The sequence below is a fragment of the Parasteatoda tepidariorum genome, chromosome 6, assembly GCF_043381705.1.
Source record: "Parasteatoda tepidariorum isolate YZ-2023 chromosome 6, CAS_Ptep_4.0, whole genome shotgun sequence".
Lineage (NCBI taxonomy): Eukaryota > Metazoa > Arthropoda > Arachnida > Araneae > Theridiidae > Parasteatoda > Parasteatoda tepidariorum.
In genome coordinates this window covers 75,287,772-75,301,324 of record NC_092209.1, presented here as the reverse complement: position 1 = coordinate 75,301,324, position 13,553 = coordinate 75,287,772, and the positions used below count along the sequence as shown (strand labels likewise).

The 13,553-nt window shown below is 29.4% G+C and overlaps 1 protein-coding gene across 1 annotated transcript in view; it reads right to left on the bottom strand.

The window, feature by feature from the left end:
• LOC107454222 (alkaline phosphatase, tissue-nonspecific isozyme-like) overlaps nucleotides 1-5,953 on the bottom strand; it is a 131,471-nt gene extending 125,518 nt beyond the window's left edge. The window contains exon 1 of the mRNA XM_016071333.3: nucleotides 5,645-5,953. Within this exon, the coding sequence (XP_015926819.1) occupies nucleotides 5,645-5,726 (82 nt within the window). The 5' untranslated portion in view covers nucleotides 5,727-5,953. The remainder of the gene's footprint in view (nucleotides 1-5,644) is intronic.
• Nucleotides 5,954-13,553: the final 7,600 nt, after the last annotated feature.

The following is a 13,553-nucleotide window of genomic DNA, read 5'->3' as shown; positions in this document are numbered from 1 at the left end:
TTTTTGTAAAAAACTTTCAATAAGTTTCCACGTGCAAAAAATTTATTAAATTTAATACTAATAAGATATTTAAAAAATACTAAATTTCTAGACTGGAAAATTTATAGATATATTTTAGGGGCTTTTATGCATATTAATACGGAAAAAAGGGGAAATCGGGGTAATTGGGCATATGAGTAAGATATACATACGCCTACAATTCTTTATAGACACATAAAGTAGTACCACAATGAAAAAGTGCAGATAAGTGACTTATATTCAACGCTAACAAAACATGTCGAAAGGAAAAACTAGGGATAAGTGAATCTGACATTAATTTGCGAAACAAAAGCAAACTCATTTTATTTTATATTTTGTCTAAGTACTGCTCGCCATCGTCTTTTTCTGCGTGGTGAAAAAAGGTATGGTCTAAACTACCTGAATATGGTTAAGTTTAATGCGTTTGCAGCTCTTAGGAAGCATCAAAAAGTTCGTTAATTTTTATCGGTAGCACTTTGATTTGAATTAACATTTAAAAAAATGGCTTGATCTTGTGTGATAGAATTCGGTAAATGCGGTAAAATTTGGTAATCTTATCATGATAACCTTATCATTTTTGCATAAAAACCATTTCTCAGGTCATTTTTCATTTTTCTACTTTTCACTAAATGTGTGGTAATAAGTTCATTCCGGTAAGCCGTTACCATTTGTACGAAAATAATTACCAAATCAATCATTTAAATATCATATCTAAAACTGAAAACTAAGATATCAAGCGCTTGAACATTTATAAACATGGGCTTTAAGATATATGTTTACAAATTTCTAAATCGAAGTCCTTTTCTCGCGTGGGAAATGAAAAGGTGAAATAAATTGAGTTATTAATTGGGCAGAAATAAAAGGGTAAGAGCGAATAATTTCTGTTAACAAATAAACTGTTCAATATCGTTGTTAAATAATATCTTTACGCAGATTAAGAAGTAGTTTAGAGCTATATTTCAGTTTTTATGATGCGTCATAATTGCAGTCGAACGAAGATCGGCAAATTGCTTCTCTTTTATTTTCATTATTTTCGTTTTATTCATTTTAAATGCATGTATGTTTAAAATGGTAATGTATGTAAATTAAATGAAATATTTATAAATCAAACTTATCACAGGATGCAGAATTTTAAAGCTTCATTTTAAAAATATAACTATGCAAACAAAACTGGAATAAAATAGTATCTAATGAGTGATCAAAGTTGCTCCGAATTTACACAAATACTCCAGTTGGAAACAGAATGTCAATATTTACATGTTTTCTTATCTCCTCAAAATTATATCCCCTCCTAAACATACACACTAAAGGTCTCCGAAAATTAATTTTTATCTCTATTTATTTGGTACGTAAGTTAAATTTTATCAACTACGTAGATGATATCATTAAGGAGGGATTATTTCATAAAAATTGTTTACTATGCCAAAGTTATCCTAATACACCTTAAGTTATCCTAATATTTTTTTAAAAGATATTTCAAGTGCAAATTTTTAACTGCAAATGCAATGTTAGTGAAGCTTCTTAAAAGTCTGATTTATTTGCTGTGTTTGAAGATTAAAATTCAAAGTATAAGAAACGTGTATTGTTTAAAGGAATTATTTGAAAAATCATAGTTCTTTAAGAAAGATAAAATTTTTTACATTTAAATTAAAATAATATCTTTCAAACCTTTTTTTTTTTCTTCAACTTTGAATTTCCTTGTTTATAAATTAATTTGCAGCCTCCAGCGTGCATATATTTTTATATTAATTTTTAGAAGGATTAAAATTATTTGTTATAGTTTTCTTTTCTTGCTTATGTGATTATCTTCCCTATCGAAGTATGTCCTTATCCTATATGCGGTTATGAAGAGGATAACCACATGTCCTACCTTATATAACTATTGTACTATTGTATAAGAATTGTACTATTGTGTACTTATTGTACTATTATTTTTACGTCGCACAATGGGCTATTGGAGACGGTCTAGGAAACATCCCTGAAGATGATCCGATCTATTATCGCAATTTTGATCCTCTGTAGAGAAATTGGCTCCACTGCTTCGGTAGCCAGGCGACCTTCGCGCGAAGTCGAGCACTTTACGGTACAACAGTTTAAAGAGGACCGATACTGTGCACCCTCAGTCCCTACACTGACTGATCAAAGTGATCACTCATCCGCTTACTGATCACAATAAGGGATGATAAGCTTCGGTGTTACTTTTAGCTTTTTCTTTGTCTTTGTTAACTAATAGTTTTCTTTTATTTCAGTATATTATGAAATTTATTGATTAATACTCACACTATTCACTATTTGAATTGTTTTATTTACTCAAAATTTTTTGAAAAGCATGAAAAACATCATTACATTTATTTATTTAATGATTTAAATCACTAATAATAATGAATTGATTTAAAATGTGTTCTCCCTGACATAGATTATGCAATTGAAAGTTATTTTATCTGAAACCAGGAAAATAATTCCTTATTTATTTAATATTACGCTTCATATGAGATATATAAAATGAACTTTTCTGTATTAAAATTGGTGTACCTATAATGAGAAATTCATATGCAAATGTTATGTAACGCACTGTCTTCTATGAGAAACTTTAATTATTTTGTTTAAATTCTTTTTAAAATTCCTTTTTCAAAATATTTATACTGTGTTACTTTTTTTACGTTTTCAAATTTATTATAGGAAAATTCAATATTTTCAATAAAGTGATTATGAAATTTAACCTATGCTTCGCAAAATAATATGGATCTGTTTCGAAAAATTTAAAATTAATATTATCAAAGAAAGCGGAAAAGATTAAAAAAATACAGCAAAATTGTCATATTTACGCATAGTTGCCCTTATGAATAGCAATTTAAAGAAAAAAGATTTCCAACTATAATCTTGAAGTAATAATACGTTCTAGGCCAGTGTTTCCCAAAGTGTAGTATGCGTACCCGCAGGGGTACGGGAATCGTTTAGAGGGGGGGGGACGTGTTCTTATGCGAAATATCTTGCAACAAGTGAAAATTTCAAAATTTTTTATTTAGTAACAAATCTAGCCATTAAAATCTACGACTACGTATTTTTCTATTGGCTATTTTTTGCAGAATTAACAGTTAATAATTAGTGGTGTCAGCATCCAGTTGTGATTTTTAATGTTTGTACAATTTTTTATAGTAAAAAATACATTCATTTTTTTATTAGTGGTACACAGCGTTACGAAAAATTTAGAAAGGGTACACAAAAGTCATAAGTTTGGGAAACACTGTTCCAGGCAACACGACATGAAACACAACAACAATTTAGAATCGTTTGTCAATACACAAAATGTGCTCTGCAAAATACGCAAACAAGAAAAAAACAATAGAGATTTGTCAAAATTGAACAAAAGAGTGCCGAAATAGCTCCGAAACAAATAATATTTGAATTTAAATTCCGAATGCATTCAAAATTGTAACAGAATATACTCATTTTTGTTCGAAATGCATAGTTTCAAAATTAAAGCGAAGGAAGAAATTTTTCGGACAGATATTCCATGGCTGTCTGTAGGATTGAACCAAGAACCTCCGGGTTCGTAGTAGGGTGCTCTTACCATCATAATTGTACACCCCAGTTCAGGGAAAATTAAGAAGCCTTATAAAGTGGCCGCCGCAATGACACATAATGACCTACTAATTTCCAATTTCAATGGTATAAAGGGTTGCAAATCGGAAAAAATTAGTTCCAACAGCTTAGTCAGGACATTGGTAAATTTAATTTCATTTTTGGGTCATTTCGCTATATCTTAAAAGCTTGAATAAAAGGAATATATAAATCATTCTAATCCCCCTTGAAGTAGGGGAAGCTCGGGCCAAACGGGACACCCGTGCTGGACGGGACATCGTTTTTTCTTTTACGCGTATCACGGTAGCGACATTTAAAGTGCGTATTCGGTAAGAAAATATTATTGTTCTCAATACGCACAAGTGTTTTCGTCAGTTCACAAGGTGTTATCGAAATGAACGCATTGTTTTGTTTTTCTTATAACGTGTTAAAATATTTTTCCAGGTTTATATGCTGTTATTATTTGTTTAATACATTGCAAGAAAGTTTTCAAATTTGTAGCACTGTAGTGTTATTATTGTACAAACATAATGAGTAGAGAAAATTAAAATTTATTTGTTTGAACAAATTTGCAGATAATTTTTTTTTAAAATTGTACTATCCAGGCAAGATGAACCGGGCAAGATGGGACAGCCAAAGTAGAATGAAAATGTAATATAAAAATTAAACTCTCCGGATTTGGCAAAAGCATAAAGAATAAGTTAATATTAAAAAAATATGAACTATCAAATATTACTTAACAAATAATTTAAAAAAAATTCATAAAAATAATTTATAATTAATTAATTGACAGACAATATTGAGATTGATTAGAATGGGTTCATGAAGCGCACAGTGCTTATTCCGGTTTTGGCCGCTTCTTATGCAGTAACTGTGATGTTTCGGAACGTTTTTTTATCAATTACTCTTTTATTCTGACATTAATTTCTGTGACTTTTGAAATATAATTATGTGTCCCATCTTGCCCGGGTAGCCCGGGCATGATGGGACAAAGTTCTTCTTTTGTCTAGGTTAAATTATTATTATTGAACTTTATTATTTACTTATTTTCTGTATGGGATATTTAAGAGCAATGTTCCCACTATATGTTTACAATATAAAAAATATAAAATTGCTCTAGTTTACTATTTTTTGAACCAAGTTTCCTTAAGCGGTCCATCTTGCCCGGGCTTCCCCTACAACTATGATGGTTATAGATTCCAATCGGAGGTCTGCTATACTAATCACACCAGCAGTTCATGGACATTTCTCTCAAACTTAACTCCCTTCACATCACGTTTAAGATTATGTAGTTTACACAAAAATTAATAAATGGATTAAGGGAGATTCATAATTTAAAGACTGTTTGAAAGTTCTATGTACTGTTCAAATGTTTCAATTTTGAATAAAAATTTCGACTATATTTTGGAGCGATTTTGACACACTTTTACACAATGTTGTGATACAGTGTGGTATACAAAATTAATTTTTTATATCACATTGTGTGATTTTTTGCAGTGTGATATACAAAAATATTATTATTAAATTAAATACTGAAAAGTAACGATAAATTTAAATGCAATACGAGCATTCGATTTGTCTTTCCGGTCTGTGTATTGCACATATTTTTAATTAAAAAAATATGAATTTTATGAATTCTAAAAAAAAGTGAATAATAAATTCTATTAACATGTGAAAATTTATGCTGTCTTGTGTAAGTAAATGTTTTCATTTATATTATTTTAATGGTGTCTTATTATTTTAGAGGAAAAAAAATTGTTTCAATTGGAAGTATTAACTATTCAGAAGTATTACCTTAATCTGGAAGTAATATCTATTCTCTCTATTCTGAAGGTGGAAGTAATATCCATTAATTTCGTAGTCAGTTTTAGCTTTAATATTAATGCGTTTTTCTCTTAAAGTTTGTGCGAATTTTAAAATTTTAAACGTATTGAATAACCTTTTCAAAACAGAATATTCCCTTTGAATGGAACTCGATTTTATGCAGTTAGCATTTTTAGTATTTCAAACTTTTCAATTTAGACATTAGTTTTAAAAGCCTTACCTTGTAAGTAAACTCCGGGAACAGCTGTAAGCAATATAATCACAGCTTTTATCCCAAATAAAATCCACGTGGTATCTTTCATGTTTCCTTTTAGAAACCTTGTAATGAAAGTTGTCTTTCAAAAATAACGGAATCGAGTTGAAAATCCTATTTCTTTCAGTCACTCCACAACACCCATTCAAAGTTCAAAAGGAAATATTTCCTCTCATTTTCTCCTCTTCTAATCATTCGAGAATATCCGTATTCTCCAGATTTTCTCCCGATTTAAAGCCACAGGACTTTACCGGAGAGATGTCAAACTCGGAATGCTCTTTCACGTAAAAAGAGATCAGGGTTGTTGATGGATTGTCTCACCAGATGGCGCTGACTGACGGCTATTGTTTCTCCTTATCCGAGGTGCAACAGTTAGCTTCTCACGGATGCTGGTGATGAAGAAGATGATAGTTGGATGAAAGATGCGGAGAGAACAATTTAGGAGCAAATGATGGTTGCCTTCAGTCACGTGATGTGGGGGTGGGGAGAGAAGGAAAGTTTTGGAGAACAGAGAAGTCCATTACAGAGAAAGATATCTAGTAGTTGTTTTCTTTAATGGGTTTTCGATTACTTCTTGCTATTTTCTTTAATGGTACGCTTAAATTGAGTTCCCTGAGATTGTATTACCTTGTAAATGAAAATGAAGTTTTAGAAGCTCATCGTTTGCAGATAAAACAAAAATTCAAAAAAAAAAAAAAGAAGAAAAATTTATATTTTATGCATTGCGAATATTTATCCACATTGAATACCTTTTTTTAAAAAGAAACGGAATGCATTTTTATAGATAGCGATGGACTACTAACAGTATTATTATTTTATATGAACGCAAGAAAAAAAAATCAAAAATTAAGAAATCAAAATAAGAAGCAATTTCAATTGGAGTTAATTTATACTTCCATTTAATTATACCTTCGCAAATCATCTTGTCGCTCTAAAAAGATTGATAGGGTTTTTAAAGAAATACTTCTTTTAATGAGTGTGAAACATTAATAATTCTTGCGGAAACTGAGTAAATTTTAATTGAATTTATACTGCGAAATATTTGTAACTCTTTTACTTGTCTTAGGCTAATGTTTTTTTTTTGTTTTGTTCTGTACTGAAATAATTAAATAATTTTTACTAAATATGTTTGCATAGAGAGATTCAAAAAATTTAACCAAATCATTTCACGCATTTTATTTTATCTACCAAAATTCATAAAAAACATATTCAACATATTCAACAAAATTCATTCATAAAAAACATTGAAAGAAAATTTTTTAATTTAGATCGACAATAAATAAAAAAAACTATAATTCAATACTTAATTTTTTAAAAAAATATCTTCAAATCTGTTTCTTAAGAAGTTTACAAGTTATTAATTTCGCAAACCTATTCTTTGTTTATTCCATTTTTTACGTATTTTTTAAATTATTTTTTATTTATGTTTTCTCCTCACTTTACTATAGATGATTGAAATTATAATAAAATTGAGTTTGTAGATTACGGTATTTTTTGAGAAAATATCAATATTCACACAGTAGGAAAATGTTTTTTCAAAATTGATTAAAATTGTGTCAAAACTGTTCCAAAACAAATAATAGTCAAATTCGTATTGTTTAAACATTCAAAATTGAAGGAGTATATATGTTACCGGCAAAGTATGAAACGTCAGCATTGTAGAAAATGTATAAAATGCCTAGTCATTGTATACAATGCCAGATTTTTTTAGGCAAAGTATGAAATGTGAGAAGTATTGCACACTTTCCCTAGACATTGTATGGAATGCCTAGGCACTGTATATAATGCTGGATGCTATTTAGGCAATGTATGAAAAAAACATACTGATGAGGTTATTATGTAAATAATGTTCATTTCTCAAAAATAAAAATGTTAGTCCGAAAAAATAATGAGAGTGCCATAATAAAAAATTATTCAATATGCGTAAAGAAAAATTAAAGTTGCACAAAACATAATTTATGTCTTTCTCATTATGGGAAACAAAATGATCACGTTAGAAATTCGCATTTATGTCACATTTATTTTCAGTTCAGAAACAAATATTGCACAAAATATCCATNAATATTTTTGCATAGAGAGATTCCAAAAATTTAACCAAATCATTTCACGCATTTTATTTTATCTACCAAAATATTAATTCATAAAAAATATTGAAAGAAAATTTTTTAATTTAGATTGACAATAAATAAAAAAAACTATAATTCAATACTTAATTTTAAAAAAAAATATCTTCAAATCTGTTTCTTAAGAAGTTAACAAGTTATTAATTTCGCAAACCTATTCTTTGTTTATTCCATTTTTACGTATTTTTTAATTTATTTATTATTTATGTTTTTTCTTCACTTTACTATATATGATTGGAATTATAATAAAATTGAGTTTGTAGATTACGGTATTTTTTGAGAAAATATCAATATTCACACAGTATGAAAATGCTTTTTCAAAATTGAGCAAAATTGTGTCAAAATAGTTCCTAAACAAACAATAGTCAAATTTGTATTGTTTAAACATTCAAAATTGAAAGAGTATATATGTTACCGGCAAAGTATGAAACGTCAGCTTTGTAGAAAATGTATAAAATGCCTAGTCATTGTATACAATGCCGGATGTTTTTAGGCAAAGTATGAAATGTAAGAAGTATTGCATACTTTTCATAGGCATTGTATGGAATGCCTAGGTACTGTATATAATGCTGGATGCTATTTAGGCAATGTATGAAAAAAAAATACTTTTGAGGTTATTAAGTAAATAATGTTCATTTCTCAAAAATAAAAATGTTATTCCCAAAAAATAATGAGAGTGCCATAAAAAAATTTATTCAATATGCGTAAAGAAAAATTAAAGTTGTACAAAACATAATTTATGTCTTTCTCATTATGGGAAACAAAATGATCACGTATGAAATTCACATTTATGTCACATTTATTTTCAGTTCAGAAACAAATATTGCACAAAATATCCATTTCATCACCTTTACTGGCATGGCCACAGAATATTTTATACTTTGCCTGTTTCTCATTTTGCATTCTATAGAATGCCTAGGAAATGTGTGAAATATAAATCGTTTCATGCATTGCCGGCTAGTTTTAGACATTCTATAGAATGCCGGATTTCATACTTTACCGGCTACATATACACGTCTTTCGAAAAAATGCGTGTGCTGGTGAAATGAGTAAGACAAATGTTTGATGTCTGCCTGCAAGTTTCAAGTCAAGGGCCTCCAGATTCGTAGTAAGATGCTCTAACCACCATAGTTGTTCACTCTAGTGTAGGAAGAGTTGGAGAGCTTTATATAGTGGCAGCCGCAAAGACATACTAATGATATACTAATTTTTAATTTCAATGGTACGAAGGGTTAAATTTGGAAAATATGGTCTGAATAATTTAATCAGGAGATCGATAATTTCAAATTTTACCTCTTTCTTATTTCGATCTATCTTAAAAACTTTTAAGCGAATGAAATATATAAGACTTTTACCTTTTTTACCGTTCACCTTTTATGAATTTACACCTCTTATGAAAATTTCACCATTTATGAATTTTTGTTTTTTGTTGTTTTTTTTTATGTTTCATCAATAAGCTCTAAATGACTTTCGATAAAACTGAACTTCGGGTTTTGATTCCTTATTGCTATAAACGAGATTTTTCTGCAAGGGAGTTGCAGTTAACAACCTAATTAAGTCATAAAAATATTGTTCTCTTGTAAAATATTGCTATATCTCGAATTTAAAGATTAAATTCAATTACCTGTAATGTATATTTAGTTGCGTTCCAATTTACTCTGCTTTTGATACGTTTTTGGTTTAGATTGCTTTCTAAATTTGAAAAGTAAAATTAAAACTTATTTCTTTAACAGAACGTAATTCTAATACATTACTTCATGTTAAGATAATGTTCATGTAATGTTCATAATGTTCATGCATCAATTAGTATACTATGCAAGCCATAAGCTAATCTACTTTTTTTATTATCTTCCTGTGGAAAGATTTTCCTTTTTGAAACATAAGAGTTCCTTGATTGCAGGGGAAAATATACATAAGAAATGTTTCTCAATTTTCTTAATTTCTTATAATTCGTGGATAGATTAGACAACATTTCTTTAAGATAAAATTAAATTAGACTGACTTCATGCTGCGTGAAATTATTTTGAAAAATTTTCGCTTATTAAATTTTGATGACTTACATGCATTATTCTGAAGTGTTTTAAAATGTTTAAAACGGGAATTATAAGAAGAAGTTTCGCATTAAAATTGGAAAGAAGATAGATTACTGCAAATAGGTTCATATGGAAGTATAATTTTGTTCATACACGCCACAGTCAAGGCAATGTGTATCGCAGCTCAAGAATTGCGTTAATTCAAGTTACTCAACGTTGATTATATTAATAAACAGATTACAGGTAATAAAAGAGAAACTTAAAAATTAAAAGGGTAAAAAAGCATTTACTGCTTACGTCACCATTAAGTAAAGTGATTGTTACTGTTTAGTCGGAGGATGTTTATAATGCTTTGACGATACAGTGATGTAAATACAATATTTTTCATAAAATCAGGGATTTTACATTCCCTCCAATGCATAGGTTACTACTAAATTAATCTTATTACAAAAGATTTGATTATTTGCTTATGCAAAGCACCTGTTCAACCTGTGCAAAGCATAATAAATTATAACCTGTTCAACCTGTGCAAAGCATAATAAATTATAACCTGTTCAATCTGTGCAAAGCATAATAAATTATAACCTGTCCAACCTGTGCAAAGCATAATAAATTATAATCTGTTCAAGAGATATTTGTAAATAAGATACTTGTGACTTATAGTATTTGCCAAAAACAATTCTTCCTTTAATAACCACATCTAGTAACCTCCTATTATTATATTATAACCATCGTTAAACAGTCAACCCAATTTTTGGGTTCGTGACTGCTAATGTTCAACTCCATATCCTCGTAATTTTGAACCCAATGCAGAAGACATGGAATTTCCTGAATCAAGTATTTGGAGATATTTGCTTTCGTGGACGACTTTCTGCTGGAACTAAACCGCATTTGCGTTACATGGAGAGGAAGACCACGAGAACCTTCCATGGTGAGCCTGACGGCAAGGGGATTCTAACCCATGATCCGTCTACCACGGAGAATATTTCACGTCAGCAATGTGGTCGGTGCAAGCCGGATGCGGAATTCGTATCGACCAGCCATCGCCGGGATCGAACCCGGTTCACCTCATTGGAAGGCGATCACTCTATCCCCATAGTCTTAGTGACTTTGGTACCCTCCTGTATATTTTTCTACAACAAGGTAAAAATTCTAGTATAATTACAGTGATGGTTATGACAGCCGTAGTAGCTCAGAGGATAGAGCACTCGCCTCCCAATGAGGCTATTTCTCTCTCTTTTGCATATTTAAATATAATAACTTCAAAAAAAAAAAAAACTAAATGGTGGTAACTAATTAAATAACAAAAAATATCGAAAGAATAATTATATATGGATTATTGATTGGATCTAAGTGTATTATAGATTTTAAAATAAAGTTTTGAAAAAAGCTGCTCCGAAAATGTCTTAACTTTTGGAGTCTCACTCTTCCACGGATCCGCGTTAGACCATATGGAAACCACTGCCTAAGGAATCAAGACTAAATCACCAAATTTTACCACATTTACTGTCAGACGCATAGTAATAAAACCATATTTTATTATTAATTTTACCAAAAAAATTCTGTAAAAATTATCGCGATTAGATGTTTTCAATAGAACCGGAAAAACGGTTCTACAATGTTCTGGTAGTTTTGACCATACTTTGTTTTCTCAGAGTATTATGAGAGATACAATTATACTTATTACAGTTTGAACAAAAACATTATTTTATATATTTTGGTTCTTCAATTGTATATTACATAGAATGCATTTTTAAACTATAAAGTATTAGAAATAATTAGATTAAATAATATAAAAAAAGAAAGCTTGTTTATCGGTAATACTTTAGCCAGCAAATAACACCAGACATTTAAATTGAATGCTTTTCGAAATAAAGTGCCATATTTTCGTTACAATACTAAAACAATCAAGATTGCTTAACGTTTTAAAAGCTTAGCAATTTTCCGGCAGAAGTAAAGCGGAAAGACTAAAAATGTGCCATTGATCCGAAAACCATTAAGATGCATACATTGTAATTTTGAACTCGCGCCAAGCTTGGCAAATATTTTCTTTAATACAAAAGACTTAATAGTGTCTTTAAGCTCTCTTCCTAATTATTCGCGATTATGCATTATATGAAGCCCAATTAAGGTATTGAGAACATTATTTGAGGTTCTTAATTATCCTTTCATCCCAAATGAGTAAATCGTTTGTAGAACATTTTGATGATGCATCTTCAAACAAGATAGTATTATTAATACTGCGCTTAAGTTCTATAATAATATAGATAATAATAATACGTCCATGAATTCAGAATAGTGTAGTAATCAATGGCCAAGGGAATTCTGTTAAAATGTTTGATGCACACCAATTCGATTCGAACATATGCAATTCGGTTAATGCTGATGAGAATTAGCCTCGATAAGCGCTATTGACGATGGGCTGAGTCAGAAAATGAGTTCCGCTTAATAATCAGACGATAGTTTAATATGGGCAGGAGACAAGATAAAACTATATATTAGAATAATACTGATATTGTACATTCAAGCATTGCATTTGCAGTTGTTTTATGATGCTTTCGTTTCGAGCTTTATATATATATATATATTAAAATATTGCGAAAATATGGAAAATAATAAAAAAAATTAATGACAAGTTAAGAAATTTATTAGAAATATTTTTCAAAAGTATTTAAAAAAAATTTTTTTAATCATCTAAAATAGCAATTTATTTTATGGTTATTTTTTCATGTTCAACACCAAAATTGCCAAATAACCATAAAAAAAAATTATGTTCAAATCGATAAGTGTGAGAAAAATCTTTTATTAATTGCTTTTACCGAAAAAGTTTAAACAACCAGAATTCTAACTGCACTAGGCCAACCTTATGGGGCCATTCAGTTCCGTGCATCTAGGTATATACTGTAGCTTAGAGGGCCAACAGGTAAATCTCCTAACCATCTGGAAGGGGTTCAAATTCCATCGTTGATACCTCAATATTTCTTCCATTCCTTCAATACATGAAGAGTTTCCAGTGACCCTCTCACTTCAATCGATGATCCTAGACTATTGTAACAGTAAATTACCATTCATACATAAATATTGCATCTTTCACAAAACTTCAATGTCCGTTATTTTTTTATTTTTACTGTTTAGGAAATATGTTAATTGTAAATGGTTGCAAAACCGTATGATTTAGTATTTCCGGTTTTAAACCGTACCAGCCACAAGCGGTTCCAAAACCGTAAAGATGAAGAAATGTTCCCAACTATTAACTTTATGGTTAATCGGATGGAAAGACTGCTGCCGATTATTATACTGTAATATCTGAATGAAAATTCTAACAGTGTAACTAACAATGCTCCTTTTTAAATTTGTTATTTAATAGTGAAAAATAAACAGCAAGCATTAATGATAATTACTATCCGTACCAGTTTGAAATGGGAATTTTTTTATAATTTCAACACGTAGAGCTTAAGAAAAATAAATAAATGTGGGAGAGGTAGTCTCATACAATTATTAAAAATAACTCAATCAACGAATATAAAAAATATTAAATATGAATAAATAAAACAATACGTATTCAAAAAGTATAATAATAAATATCAGTGAGTAATAACTATAAAAAAAATTTAATAACATTTACACATAAGCAATATCTAGAAATAATTAAGTCATAATTAACAAATATACATATGAAAAGTGGTATTTTTTTGAAATTTATTTATCACTTCATAAACT